The sequence below is a fragment of the Thalia democratica genome, chromosome 8, assembly GCF_965202585.1.
Source record: "Thalia democratica chromosome 8, ktThaDemo2.hap1.1, whole genome shotgun sequence".
NCBI classification, from domain to species: domain Eukaryota; kingdom Metazoa; phylum Chordata; class Thaliacea; order Salpida; family Salpidae; genus Thalia; species Thalia democratica.
Genome location: NC_139172.1, coordinates 26,667,503 through 26,683,042, shown reverse-complemented (window position 1 = coordinate 26,683,042; position 15,540 = coordinate 26,667,503). Strand labels below are relative to the sequence as shown.

General features: G+C 26.3%; 1 protein-coding gene across 3 annotated transcripts; it reads left to right on the top strand.

The window, feature by feature from the left end:
- Positions 1 to 4,905: 4,905 nt before the first annotated feature.
- On the top strand, positions 4,906 to 14,958 carry LOC145842194 (mitochondrial ubiquitin ligase activator of NFKB 1-like). 3 transcript variants are annotated; one of them, XM_082949594.1, is made up of 4 exons: positions 4,906 to 5,018; positions 8,167 to 8,249; positions 13,443 to 13,744; positions 13,932 to 14,958. In XM_082949594.1, exons 3-4 carry the CDS (start codon positions 13,454 to 13,456, stop codon positions 14,733 to 14,735), a joined length of 1,095 nt encoding a protein of 364 aa, XP_082805720.1. In that variant the 5' UTR covers positions 4,906 to 5,018; positions 8,167 to 8,249; positions 13,443 to 13,453; the 3' UTR covers positions 14,736 to 14,958. The 3 variants fall into 3 exon arrangements, with proteins under 3 accessions (XP_082805720.1, XP_082805721.1, XP_082805722.1); XM_082949595.1 differs by having other exon boundaries at positions 4,992 to 5,022; XM_082949596.1 differs by lacking the exon at positions 4,906 to 5,018 and adding an exon at positions 6,977 to 7,076.
- The last annotated feature ends 582 nt before the right edge of the window (positions 14,959 to 15,540 follow it).

Sequence of the window (15,540 nt, the reverse complement as noted above, 5' to 3'; positions counted from 1 at the left end):
AGAATGAGACTGATGTTTTTTGACCATAAAAAAAAGCTAAATATTGTAATTTGTTTTTAATCAAACAATTCAAAGTTCTTGACTTTTGTTGTTAAACCATAAATTCAATACTTAGTTTTTCATTTTGTATTATTTAACATTTTTACATAACTTCCATTTATTTAGTTCAAAAACTTTTTTCAGATTTGTTTATTACAACTGATGATCAGTTATATAACTGTTCAAAATTTAGGTTTAATTGTTTGCTAACAAAATCTATATATACCAAGATCTGTTATATACCAATGTAGGAGAGAAACACTGTTTTGTAAATAATAAACTGTAAAAATAAATAATAGATAAAAAAAAGCTTAAATATTTAGTATGTAAGTCTCATTACAGATTTAAACAGTTTAACTATATCAGACAAATTCTAGTTCAAACACGATGTATATTTAGTGAAGTAAATAAAATTCATGGATTTCTTATGTTAAAAGAAATTAGTTTATTAATTTAAAGTTTTAGTAACATTATAGAAAACTAGTATAATTATTTTAATTATTGAAACTTGTATAGTAAGTTTAGCTATAAAAGTAGCCATAACAACTAGATTTGTTTTAATGGTTTCTTTCAAAATTATCTCTAGTCTACTCAGTATTAAGTTTTAGTAACTTTTAAAACTTACTTTATAAAATTATTGGTTTTTTGAAAAGTTTTTTTTTTGCTTATGCCTTATTCAGTTATTTTTGTTTGCAACCAATTCAAAATGCGTTTTTTAATCTTATGAAAATAATAAAAGAAAACAAATACTTAAATTTCAATAAGTCCTTTATATTGTAAATTTGTTTATTTATTTCTTTATCTAGTAAAAATAGAACTTAAAAATCTATTTTGTGTCAAAAATTTTCATAAAAATCAACAAAGGTATTGATAACTTTATAATAAAATGTTAAAAATAGCTTTTGCCAATTTTATTTTTTATTTTAGAATTTTAAAATTTTACGTTTTTACACGACGTTGCACTCTATATAAATGTATAAACTTTTTATCACCTTTATTGATTGTTTGTTTTTACTAATTATAAAAATAAACATTTTTTGAAACTACTAACTTTTTAAATGATAATTTATAAGCTATTACTGCAAAAACTATGGTGGCGCTGAAAAATATTCAAATGTTTCATTTCAAAAAAGAAACTAAGGTATAGGCATTTGTTTATCTGCAAGTTTTGGATTTAAGTTCTAAACAAAACATCAATTAAAATTAGTTTTATATTCGTAACTTATATACACACGACAATGACGACATATATCACCTTATTCTTCTAAACTTTTGATATTTTTTCAAATAGTTTCAAGAATCAAGACTATAGAGATTTGCAAACCAGAAAAAAATTTGCAAATAAATCAAAAATTCTTTACTAGCCTGATCTAAATGGAGTATGTTAAGAATAAACTAGTTCAACAAATTTAAGGCTGCAGTTGTGATCACTTCAACTTATTTAGAATTATGAGTAATTAATTTTATACTTTACTTATACGACCGAAACTCATTGCCTTCCTTGAAAAATAAATGTAATACTGTAAATTACATAAACACACAAAAAAAAATACAATTAAATTCATACTATTTATTTACCAATTCATACATTTGCACAACATAATTATAATCAATAATTTCAAAAAAATACAAGCAAAAATAAATGAGGAAGTAAACATTAATCATGCATGTGACATTAAAGGTTTTAATGGCAAAACGTTAAAAGGTATCCAAGTGGTGTGCGACTCGGTAACCAAAAGGTTTTTTCGCGCACCAAGCCCTTGAAGTTTTGACCGAATATTTTAAACATTTTTATTGTCGTCAATAAACTATATAGTGCATTCTAACAATATAGTGAAGGCACTCCATTCCATAGTCTATGCTTATTTAGTCATCACGAATAGTCTGATGTAAAATAAACTAACTCTCTGATTAAATGTTACTCATTTTTTCTGTAATACTCAAGGTTTTAAGAAAGTTGAAACAATGGTGATGCAGCTTTTTACTTTTCTAATTAAGTAGTTTTAAATGTTATCCGCTAATGTTGTACATACTCGCTGAGCTGGGAAGTGAACTTATTGTAGAACAATTATGATCCCTTATTAGGTAAAGCAACTTATTTCTGTTAACAATAATTGATGGACTAACAACATTTGAAATTATAGAGGTAGAGCAGTATATGTATTGATCACAATAATTATTGTGATTTTAACAACTTTTAAGTAAAAATTTGGTAAAAAACTATGTTACTTCACTACTCCCTATTGTTAAAACAAATCTGGGTCTTAAGCTTGGTTTGTAATTTTTCAGTAAAGTATTCTTTGAATTTTAAGTAATAACAACCGATTCAAATATATGCTTTTTTTGACTTGTAGTAATGACTTTTATATAAACTTTTGCAATTAAACCAAAAGATGAGCACAGAAAAACTTTGATTTAATAATAAATGAATAATTAAAAAAAATCGGTTTTAACACAAAACCTGAACAATTTATAAAATATGTAATTTTCTTATTTAGTTACATGCAGAATAAACGTTTAAAGTTTTATAAAAGTATTATAGCTATTTTTTAAACTAAAAATTAAGTAATTATTTCATTAATACTGAAATGCTTGTTTAGTAATTTTTTAAACATAAATTGCTGTTTATAAAATACTGGTATACTGGTGTAATATCTTTTATAGTTTTATTCTGTTCTATGTTGTTTACCGTCATCATAAAGGTGTTTGGTATGTTACTTTTTAGTTTTAAATGAACTTTAAACCATGCTTTAATAAATGTTAGTTTTTATATTTAACTAATAGATTAAGCTTATTACAAATTGATTCTGTAATTTAGTATCTTTTTAACCTAGAAATTATATAAAAATTTAATATCAATTGTTTCAAGGTTTCATACTTTTTTTTATAATAATACAATCAAAACGAAAATAGTTTTAATAAAATTTTTAAAATGATTAATTTTCGTCAAAAATCTTAACGAAAAACAGTACATGTAAAAAACGTTCTAATAAAGTTTTGAAAACTTATTTTACAACCGAAAACAAAAAGTGATAAAAGATAGCAAATGTTTTGTGTTATTTTACTTAACTACTTGGTTTAAAATCGTTAAACTTCACAAAAATTAACATTTAAATAAATCTAAAGGATACTACAAGTTTCTTATGGTTATATAAAATATTATAAAAACTTATAAGTCAAAAGTTTTGACTCAAACTCTAAAATGATATGGATAACTGTGATTATTTAAAAATTTTTAATTTTCTTAATCATTTTTGCTTCAAAAAAGTTGTATCAAAAAAAAGTCTATGAAAACTTTAACTATATTATTAAGTTTATAATCTAAACTTTTTGAACGAAACAAAGTTTAGCAAAAAACTGTAGTTCCTTTTTTATTTGATATTTTGTAATACTATAATCGAATCGTATTTATAGACGTTATGCTTAAGAAATTTATAATATTTTTTAATAAAATGAAAAATCTTTAAAATGTAATTTATAAATATAATGTTTTATTAAAATACAATTAAAAATACTTGCAAAAAAAATTAGTTTAGGTAAAATATTCTAGTACTTTATAATTTAAATTTGTTTGTCCTTTTTATCTAAACCTTAGTTTTAAACAAGTTTTCTGTAAAAATAATGTCCTCGAAATGACGAATGCAATTTGATAATCGAAATTATTTTTGTGCACTAGTTTCTAGAACAAAATATTTTCAGTGCTTAAATTTGTTGTTCATTAAACAGTATAACATAGTTCACGGTCAGTTCTAAGAATTAAGATTGTTCAACAAAATTAGTATATAATAATATCTGTTAAAATTAAAAAAAAAACTCTACTTATATACTTCATCCGTAAATATTATGTTTTAACTTCTAAAATTATATTTAACAATTAAATATTTTTTGTAAACATTTAGAAATTAATTTTTTTAATAAACTCCCATTAATTGATTACTATAAAATTCTATTTGTAATAATAATATTACAGCTATAAAATTATTATTTTTATTACAAACAGTTATTGTTTTTTTTAAAACTTTGATTTGATACCTAATAATAAATATTTTATTTCTTTTGTAAAAAGTGGTAGAAATTGTTATATTTTTTTATCCAATACAGTGCAACAAAATAAGTATTCAAATTTATTAAAATGTAATTACAAAACGACATTAGTATGTCGATAAGGTTGTAGAAAGCAAGAAAAAAAAAAACTGGCTTAAATTAATTTTGGTCATTTAAATCATTGAGTTTCCTTAAGCTACTTTAATTGACGGAAGTACACTGAGCTGAAAAAAAAATGAGTCAGAGTTTTGTAAAGCGTTATTTTTATATATTTTTATTTATATTCTTATAATTAACCCAAGTTACCCAGACATATTAAAAATTTATCAAAAATTAAAGTTTCTACAGTTAGAATTATGTACAATAAAAATTAAAAATATTAAAAAAAACTTTTTTTTTTGCTGAATAAGTTTTTTTTCCCTTTTTTTCAGCTCAGACTGACCTTGTGCATACTTGTCTACTTTGACTATAAAATTATGCATAAGAATCTGAAGTTGGAATTTGGAAGTACGTAGAAAAGCTAGTTACTTAAATAATAAAATTTAGTTATAAAAATGTTGTATTAGCTCGTAATTAGACATACTAGATTAGTAAAGATGATCATTATTAATAAAATCAATTAAAAAAAAGTTATGTAATAATTTAAGTTACCTATAATAGCAAAAAAGTGTTCTTTTTTCATTTTGAATTGTGCAAAAACATAAATGTTGTTGTTGGCATAAAACTTTTAAGTTTTTACCTAATATAAAATTTGTACACTAAAAATATCTTATTTATTTTAAGTTTAAGCTTGAATCTTAAAAAACCACTGACCATGCAAAACAAGCAAGCTTAGTATCTTCAATCCATGTGTTACAGTTTCAATGGGATTGTCTGTTTTAAATTTCGTTTTATATTAATTTGTTAACTTCAGATTTACACAATGGAATTAAAATGTATGTAAGTTTCATATTTTTATATAATACTTGATAAAGTTATGTAGTTCTTAAATAGGATTGTGTTGAATAAGTTATTAAAATGTATTAAAGAGTTATTTTGAGACTGATGTTTTTTTACCATAAAAAAAAATAAATTGTTATAAATTGTTAATCATTAAAGGGCAGATGAAATTACACAATAAAAAAAAATATTTTCTTAACATTTGCATAATAATAACCAATATAATTAAAAAGAGAAAAATATTTACCAATGATTTACACAAAAAGATAAGAGAAATATAATTTCAAAAAAAAAATCAACTTTATGTTTACAAGTACCATACATGCATTTATATACTTTTGATGGAAGTAAGTTCTGATCAATTTTTATTACCTAATTTACTACACTTACAACTATACACATTCATATACTAAACATTCATATTAAAAAGATTTTATTTCATAGCGTTTAAATTTAAAGTAGAAGCTTAATAGATAAATTTAAGGTAATAATACCATCATAACAACAAGCCGTTGTGGGATAAATACCTATTTATTACTGAAGTTACTGCACAATGCACATATAGTTAAGAAAACTTGAATATATGCTAGTGATGACCTTTATTTTACAATATGTAAAGTTCAAATTATTCTGCTAAGTTTTTATTACAAAACAACACTAATTAAACTCTAACAAGAAGTCAATTAAGTATTATATAGTTAATTATGTTTTTTGTTACCTTTTAAAAGTTTTGTAAATGTTGTTTAGCTTTAAAGTATATTTTTAGACAATTGATTTTGCCCAAAAAATAATTACTAATTATTAAGGTTTATTATCTTAAAAAATACTTTTTAAAACGATATAAAGTTACTCAGTTTTTTAGAATCATTATATAAGTTACATAACATTTGTTTATTTTCATATGTAATTGTATACTTCTTTTCAATAATATTTTTTTAAGTTAAAGCTCTCCATAAAAATCTAAGGTGTTAGTGTGACTTTTCATTTCAGAGGACAGTAACTATTTTAAATATTGGGACATAACTGACTAGTAATTATACAATAAGTTATACAAGACACACAAATTCAATGAAACTAAATATATTTTGAGCAGTTCTTATCAGTTAAGTACAAAGCTAACAAGAGATAATATTTCACAAACTTATACAGTAAGCAAATAATCATAAAGTAATTAACTGAGTAATAAAAGACAAAAGCAATTAGTGACAATTTAAATGATTTAAATTTACGTACATTATAATTAACCTACAGTAAATTTATACATTGTTATAATGACAATAACATGCCTTATAAAGTATTAAGAAAATACAGAAACAGTTGAATTTTTTTTTTGCTTACATAAAACAGTTTTTTTGATCAACAAATAGCTTCTAGTTTAGTTAGATCAAATACATTACTACAAGTTTTAATTATGTTAAATCTGTTAAGATTATAACTGTTTGCATATGTTGAGTTGTTTAGCAAATGTTCTGCAATGGAAGAATGTTTAGATACATTTAGAATTTAACCAGTGTATCATCCTTCTTTTCTGAGTAGCAGAAGTTCTCTACACTCTTTGAGATATTATATTTTATGTTTTTACTTGATGTCTTTTTGTCAATCCGATATAGCTTGCTTTATCAGATTTATTATATCTGTATCTCTTACCTTTTACTTCATGTTAAAGCCTCACTGGGGTATTTTGTTCTGAGGCAAGTAGCACATAAGTTGTTATTGAAATCACTAAAACTGCACTGGCTTTTATTCTAATTGTCTTGTAATAAGTTGACCAGTAGTGGCAGCATTGGAATGGCAACTTCATCCAGAAAAATATGAAATTCATGACTATATAGACTTCCATATGTATCAAAAAATGTCTATGAAATGTACCAGTTTATACTTGTTGAGTTTAAAATTTTATTGTTATAATTTTTTTTATATCTGCTAGGTTAATATTATCTGCTGCTCTTGCTATAATGTCTTGGACTGAGGACTATTTGTGATTTTCGTGGGGCGGTTTAAAGTATTTGAACTCTCTATAGTTTGGAGAACACAATTGTCTATAGTCTTCACAGGTAGATAACTCAAACCTTTTATCCATTCTTCTTTGATAGCTGTGATCTTAAATAAGTTTAGAATTGATTTAATGTTTTAGTTTGTTAAAATTAAATTTAACACAGGCTTTTTTACATTTGTCTTTTTATAAAGTAACTGTTTTTAAGTATTTTTAAAAATTTCTAAGCTTTACTAAGGTGGTTTTAATAAATCCTTTTCTCATTTTTTTAAATACAATTTTAAAATGAATGATATATGCATTATTAGAAAAAAAAAGTTCCAAGACAAAACTTTTTAATAACCCTCTAAAATATATTGTTTATGATAACTAAAAAAAATCCTATATTTGAAAATTTAGATATTAGTCAAAGGTTAACTGTAAAGTTTGAAAGAGGATGGTTGAAAAATGAATGATCAAATAAATTTTTGGTAAAAGTTTATATATTTATTTTATATCTGCCTCTTATAAGAACCTATTGGATTAACTGTATTTGATCTCTTGTAACACAAATGCTACTTCAAATTTTGTAAAGTGATTAATAGTGTCTGATAGCCAAGATAAAACTACACAAAATAACATTAACTCATGAAAATCAAAGTAGACCTTCTATGCCCTTAAGTTTTATAAATGTTCTTAATATAAACCTATGTTCATTTGCTTAAACAGGGTTGAAACACATTCAGGCTAGTTTAAAGTTTTTTAGAAAACTTAGACTAACTAATGGTAGTAGTAAAAAATTCAGGTTAGTTATGGTATTTTTCTTAAATCTCAGGCCAGTTTTTTGACTTTAATTTAAATCTTGTTTTTTTTATACATGTGTTTTAATTAGGTCATCATCTTAATATTTTAGATGAGATTTAGTTAATTAGTTTCAATCTGTTGTTTTTTTATAACCAATTTTGTTGAAGCACTTGATTTTTATTGACTTATAAAAAAATTAAGGTTTAAAAAAAAAACAGAATACTCAATACAGTTTAATGTCACTAGGACAGTTTTTTGACTAATAGAATGGCAACCTTGTATTATAAAAGGTTTATAGAATTTTTTGATAAATAGATTTACAGTTGCTAAAAGTTTTTAAAAATAGTTAACTGTATTTCCTTTTTCAGATCTATAGATGTCTTTCAAAACTGGAGAGTTGGATAACAATTATAGCTAAAAGTAGAAGATTAAAAAGAATATAATTGGAAAGGTAAATAAGCTTTTATTTTGGTGTAAATTATATTATTTAAAGAAGCTACCTAAACAATAATACACGATTAATTATTTGAAAGTATTTAAAAAATTCTAAGACTTGAAGTATAAAATTAAGGAAATTTTAATTATTTTAAGTTTAAATTGTAAATATTTCAAACAGTAGTTTAAAGCTTAAGTTTTTTTAAACATTTTGTTTCTACTTTTAGAAAATTTAACAAAAGTGATCAACTTAAAAAAGTATATCAACATAAGAAGACGCATGTAATCATATACAAATTATATTTCTAATGTTTTAAAAGCTTGTAGTCATGTTTAATACAGTTAATTTTTTCTTTTTTTAAATATGTTTTTATCAGCACTTAATAGTTTGATTTTTACGTTTACAATTATACTAAGTTTTGTTTAAACTATAAGCTTGTTTGTGAACTAGATGACATTATTAATATTGTTTTGAAGTTTTCAGTTTAATTTTATCATTAAAAAAATAATTGTATTATTATTGTTTATTGAACGACAAAAAATACGCTCAAAAAGTTTGGTCCAAGGACTTGGTGTACAAAAAAACCTTTTAGTTATCAAGTCGTACACCAAAACAGTTTGATGTCATGTCCAGGACAGAATTTTATTTATAAGTTATTATATCTTATTATTTATCTTACACTTGTTTCTAAACGTAACAAATTTAGATCCTATATTTTTGAATTTAAATTCACATTAAACTATTTTTGTAAATGGTGTTTATTACCATGTATTTAGTACTGAAATGGTTTGTACTTTTAGTTCAGGGGTGGACAGGTTGAAAAAGGAACAATTTTTATGTGTTTAATTAAAAAAAAATTTAATTAAAAAAAAATATATAATTTAATATAATTTAATTTTAATTAAAAAAAAAAATAAGTGACATATTATTTTTGGAAGAAAACACTTATTTAAGATAATAAAACTGAAAACAAAGATATAGTAAATTACTCTAAACAAAACTTTAATTGCTGCTGGCGGGCCGCAGTTTGCCAACCCCTGCCTTAAATCTGTAATTGAACAGCATTTAATTATTTTCCATCATAATTTATAAAGTTTCTGTTTTACCTCTGTATTAGCTAAAATTATTGCTCATAAATTTATATTACATTTTGCAATATTTTTTTTCACTATCTTGCTTAAATTTTTTTTGTTGTTGAAGCTTCTTAATTTTGGTCAACTTTTTAATATTTTTTTGTAATTTTATTGATTTATTGAAGTATATTGCTTTTTGTACTTTTTTACTTTGTTCTACTTTTTTTTAAATTTTATGTGCTCTGTATTAAACCGTTTATTTAAATAGTAAATTTTTCAAGTATTTTTCTATCTAGCTACTAGAATACACAGAGTTGCCACTTAGCCAGGCAAAGTTAGGGTATTTAAAAAACTGATCAGCTTGTTTAAAAATATCAGACTGACTCAGTCTAAATTGAACTTTTCTATAAATCTCAGGCTATTTTTTTAAACTTCAAATCAACTGTTTTTCTAAATTTTTATAAATTCTAGCTAATTAAGAGGTTTTTTAAGTTTTTTTCTCACTACTTTTTATCAGTTTTTCATAAATTCAGGCTAGTTTATATTTAAACTTGGTTAGTTTGATGAATCTCAGGCTTGTTTTTTTATCACTCAGGCTGGATTTTTTACTTTGAATACATTATTGTTTTATTTAATCTTTCAACATTAGGAAGTTTCTTAAATAATTTTTTGTTGGTTTTCGTTGTGTTGTACTTATTGTTAAAGTTTTGTAACTGTCGGAGATATCTAAAGTTAAATTCCAACTTTAACAATAAAAAAAACAGCAAACAAAACGATGTAGATTAGTCTTGAACAGTTTTAATATTTGGAAGTTAGTTTTTTTAGCGTTCTTAAACACAATTTCTAAATATAATCTTAGATTTTTTGCTTCTTTAAACATGTAACTTTGAAATTCGTTTCCCCATCTTTAAACTAAAACTATGATGTTTTAAATTAAGTCCAATTGCTAATAACTCTAGATTATACAATTTGAAAAAAAAAAACCCTAGCAAATTTTTTTTGTTTAGTTATTGATACACAACTCGTTGAAAATTATCAAATTAGTTTAATTACGAAAAAAAAGATGACTTAGTTAATAAGGTAGGTTTGTGAACAGCATAATAAATGACAATTAATTTAACCAAATTGTAATCTTAAGCATAAGACAATACCAATTCTTAAAATTTTTAGCCAACAATTTTTAATGAAATTTGAATATAATAATCCTATAAAGTTTTTTAACAAATATTATAATGCGTATATTAATATATTTATGAAAGACTTTAATTACTTGCGTTTTGGTGTTTATGTTAAGTTTAGTTATACAGTGCTTATTCACTTATCCGGGTGCTCACTTATCCGGACAGTTTTGGTCAAAAGAAAACTAAAAATTTTTCAATAATAAAAACTAACGTTTTTGTATGATACAAATATTTAAGCTTTCATGCTGTAAGAAAATTTTAAGTGATTTTATAAATTGTACAACTTGTTCATTATTACGACGTAATATTACTACTAAAGATTACACTCTATTTTTTAAAACTAGTTTAGTTATCCAAAATTTATTTTGGTTATTAGATGATATTTTAGCTTATTATCGGTCTTAGCCAGAGGCCACGCCAGAGGCCACGCCAGAAAAAGTTTCACAACTTATTAAATTCTTCAAACTTTCTGCTGAAAAACGTGCAAAAACTATAAAACAAACGTCTATTCTTTCTTACTTAAGTAAAAATTCAAATAAACACTAGTTGTTAGGAGTAATATGTTTCCGTTAAATTGACTATAAACTTAGTCAAAACTTTTTGTTTATCTTGATGTCTGTTTTTTTTTCTTTGTTTTAAAAGTTATTTTTACTAATTTAGAGAGATAAGTTTGCATAATTTTTAGTTTTTAAAGATAAATTTTATTAATATTTTCTCTTAAATAAAAGTTATTATTTCTTTAAAATTAATAGTTAGGGCAGTTGGAATTACAAATGATGAATTTTACTTGCTTGACCCTCAAAAAACGTATATCGTTTCAGAGGGTTAGTAAGTCTGATGTTTTTCTACCTTAAAAAAATAAATTAATTAACCTCAAATTTAGCTTTTAATATTTATCATTTTATTATATTTTATTCACAATTACTATGTATTTGTTTTTACCATAACACTTTTATTATGCATTGCATTATATACAGCAGTAATATTATTAAATGAAAAAAGTTGATTTTTGTACTTATCCGGAGTTTTGGTTATCCGGACACGTTTACAGAAAAATCTTGCCCAACGTGTCCGGATAAGTGAATAAGCACTGTACTAATGTTTTAGTTTTCTCTGCAGTTTTAAGTTTAGTTTAACATTTGTAACAAAAAAAAAACGACTCTTTTTTAAAAACTAATTTTTTAATCACTAGCTTTTGCTTTTCTTAGTATACCTTTATTATATATTTTTCTTCTTACTTATGACGTAGTATTGAAGTATAATGCTGTATCTTTAAAAATATTATCTTTTTACTATTACTTTTAAATTAAAGTATTACTTAAGTTAATTTTTTTGAATCATTTTTGTTAAAGTGTACAATTTTTCTATAAAACTGTATCTTAGTTTAATCTAAAATAAATACTGAAAGTAAATTTAAACTTGTATTTAAAATTTTGTACTCAAAAAAATATCAAGTCTTACTATTAAGCTACAAAATGTTTTACTTTTATAACAATATGAAAAGTTGGTGTATTTGTAATACTTAAACTAAATAAAATCTAAATAACTCGTTTCGGGTACAAAATTTATTTAGAAAATGTCAACAAATACATTGCATCTTTTTATTAAGTAGAAATTTTTTTAAAACACATTTATCAATTACTTTTGTGTTTAACTAAGCTATAAAATATAGTATTAACATGTATAAAAGCTAGATAATGGATACGTCATAATGAGTTTAAATAAAAAATGTTGAATACTGTTTAGAGAATTTGGTAAAAATTAAATACATAAGACTTTTAAGCATAATTAAGTAAATAGAAAACTTAAGATGGTAAAAGGATATTATAATATAGTATATACTTTATTGTAATATTCTTTTTACCATCTTAAGTTTTCTATTTACTTACTTACTTAATAAATGTTGAATACATACTGTTTAGAGAATTTGGTAAAAATTAAATACACAAGACTTTTAAGCATAAGTAAGTAAATAGAAAACTTAAGATGGTATAAGGATATTATAATAAAGTATATACACTTAAAAACTTTTTTTTACAAAAATTAACTTTGGCTTTTATATGAAAGCTTTAAGTACAAACTACAAGTCACTTTTTATAGAATTCAAAAATATCATTTAAATTTTGAGATATTTTATTTTTTGTAAAAAGTTTCGGATACAAACGTAAGGACCGCAAGTTTTTTGGGGTCAATTTTCTTGGAAATTATAAAAATCACTAAAAATCTATTTCCTTCTTCATTTTTCAAGCAATCTTCTTCAAATATTCAGGAAATGTTCCTTATATTAAACGAAAAAAACGTTACTTATGAATTTTTATAATTAAAAAATACAAAAAATTTATGCATAAAAAAAAATTACAAATTTTTTTTTCAAGTTTAAAGTAACGTTTTTTTTTTATTGTATAAAGATTAGACTGTGAAAGTTTGAAGAAGATTGCTTGAAAAATGTAGGAGAACATAGATTTTAAATAAAATAGACTTTTTTCGCTGTTTTAGTTTTCCCTTCCCATAGGGAACCTATTATTAGGCCCGACTTTGACCTTTCATATCTCAAAAAGTAATTCGAATTTTTTAAAACGATAAAAAGCATCTTGAAGCCTAGAAACTACTATAAAATTAGATCAATTTGTAGAAAAACATGGCTCACTTCCCTATGGCCTTAATATGTTTTTAAGTAAAATTTTAGTATAGTTGTAGAAGTTTTTATTTATTTTAAAATTATAATAATAAGCAATTAAAAAATATTTTAATTAGTCTTGAAGCAGTAACAAATTTTGTAATTTTATGGATAAATAGTTGAACAAAATACTGTCACATCTTAAGTTGAAATTTAAACTTGTATTTAATTTATTAACATATTTACAACTTTTTATATGTTTTCATACTGTACCAAACGTCGTTTAACATTTTACAATTTCTTCATACACAATTTAATATAACATATTTTCCAACAGAACGCTCCGACATGTCCTCCTTCCTCGACACCCTCTTCTTCCTCTTCGACGACAAGAGCGTCTTCCACGTCCTCCTCGTCCTCTCCTCCGCCTCCCTCGCCTCCGTCTTCTCGTGCGTCCACCGCTTGTACGAGGAGAAGGCGCAAGCCGTCAGCACTGTCGAAACATTCAAAATCGGCAGGGAGTTTGCAGATTTTTTACACAATTGTCCCGAGAGGACTCTGAAGTACGTGGCGCTGTCGGGGCTGGTCGCCACTTCGAGCAGGCCGCTGGAGGCGCAAGGGAGGCCGGACATCAAAGGGGTGAGCTTTTTATAAAATGTTTATGCTTTCGATTTTAATTTCCTGGTAAAAAATCAAAAATAAATAATTAAACTTTTAAGTTCAAGTTTTCAGGTGCGAATAACTCATTATATTCATTCTTAACAAAAACCTTCTGTTTAATGTTGAGTTCAACACAAAAGTTTTAATTTATTTACTTGAAAAAAAGGTGGCCAACTTCAGGACGCAGCGGGAGGTGAAGGAGAAGTTCGTGCCGTTCAGCCAGCGGTGGGAGAACGAGGACCAGGTGGTGTCCAGCGTGCAGGAGCAGGTGCCGATGGAGCTGGCGGACGGGAGGGGCGAGTGCAAGGTTCAGGTGGTCGACCCGCAGGAGTCGGAGTGGTTCGCCGAAACGCTCGAGGTGGTCAGCAAGGAGTTCAAGCCTTCGAAGGACCCTTCGCTGCTGGACGCCGTGCTCGACATCACGGCCGGTGAGAGGTTGCGGGGGTACAGCAACACGGAGCGGATGCTGAAGCTGGGAGCGAACCTGCTGGTGGTGGGCGAGTGCTGCGCGGACGACGAGGGGGTGAAGATCAGGTCGCCCGCCTCGCTCGTCCACGACTTCATCGTCAGCCGCAAGTCGGTGCAGGAGGTGGCGGGCGAGCTGAAGGAGGTGTCGCGCGCGTGGAAGGCGGCCAGCTGCGTCACGGCGGGAGCGACCGTGGTGGCGGCGTACTACCTGCTCAGGAGGCTGCGCTCCAGGTACGTGGAGCTGAGCGTGAAGAGGCGGCGGACGCTCGACAAGAAGGCCATCAGGGAGAGGCGGGAAACGAAGCCGCTGGACCCGGACTGCTGCCGGTCGGACATGAACATCTGCGTCGTGTGCCTGGTGAATCCCCGCGAGGTGGTCCTGCTCGAGTGCGGTCACGTGTGTGTGTGCGCCGACTGCCTGGACAAGCTGCCCGGCGACCCGCTGGTGTGTCCGGTGTGCCGCAGCGAGGTCACCAGGTGCCTGCCCATATACAACGTTTAGTTTTTGTTTCGATGGTCGTCGAAGGTGCTTGTGAGCCGTTTTAAGTGTGAGACTGTGATTGCAAATTGATAAATCATACACCTGTTTTGCTTCGTTTTTATATCAATGCTGTAATAAACTGCTATCAGAGTCTAGATTAATTTCCAGCAATTAGTTATTTTAATTTTAAACTCGGTCCAAATTTTAAACAAAGTTTATGCAAGCAAACATTTTCTTAAACAGTAGCTTAGATACATAATATAGTTCGTGAAGTATAATCTGTTTAGAAAAGAATAAAAGTTTTAAGAAATAAAATATTTATATTTTTTTTATCGTATGTGGTCAAATAAATTTTTGTGCACTTTGTTGTCTTAAGTTTATTACATATAGTTTTTATTATCTTTTAATTAAAACATGTTTTTGAACAAGAAAATAGTAAATATTTGATTAGAATTATCTACAAGAATTTAAAGCTGTTTATATGATAAAACTTTCATCATCAAATATATAATGAAACCTATGTAAAAACAATTATAAGTTAATGTTATGAACTGACAGTGAGTGAGTTTTTTTCTTAGTCGTGTAATTTAGATCTTAATTTTTTTTTATAACTAGGTAAAACCATTTGATAAAAGCTAATGGGCTTTGGTATCATTACAGGACTTGGGTTTTAAACATTTTTCAGGAGAACGGTTAATTGTTAGGCATTTTTAGCTTTTTCTCTCTAACAAACATTAATTAAAGGGAGCCGATCATTTCTAACCCGCTATCATTTCTCACCCGATCACTTCTAACCCGATCACTTCTAACCCGATCACTTCTAACC

What these genes read in the sequence shown, in the direction of transcription:
- LOC145842194 (XM_082949594.1), top strand. Translation starts at nt 13,454, where the DNA reads ATGTCCTCCTTCCTCGACACCCTCTTCTTCCTCTTCGACGACAAGAGC. An exon ending in GGAGGCCGGACATCAAAGGG is followed by an intron (nt 13,745 to 13,931) that starts GTGAGCTTTTTA and finishes CTTGAAAAAAAG; the next exon opens with GTGGCCAACTTCAGGACGCA.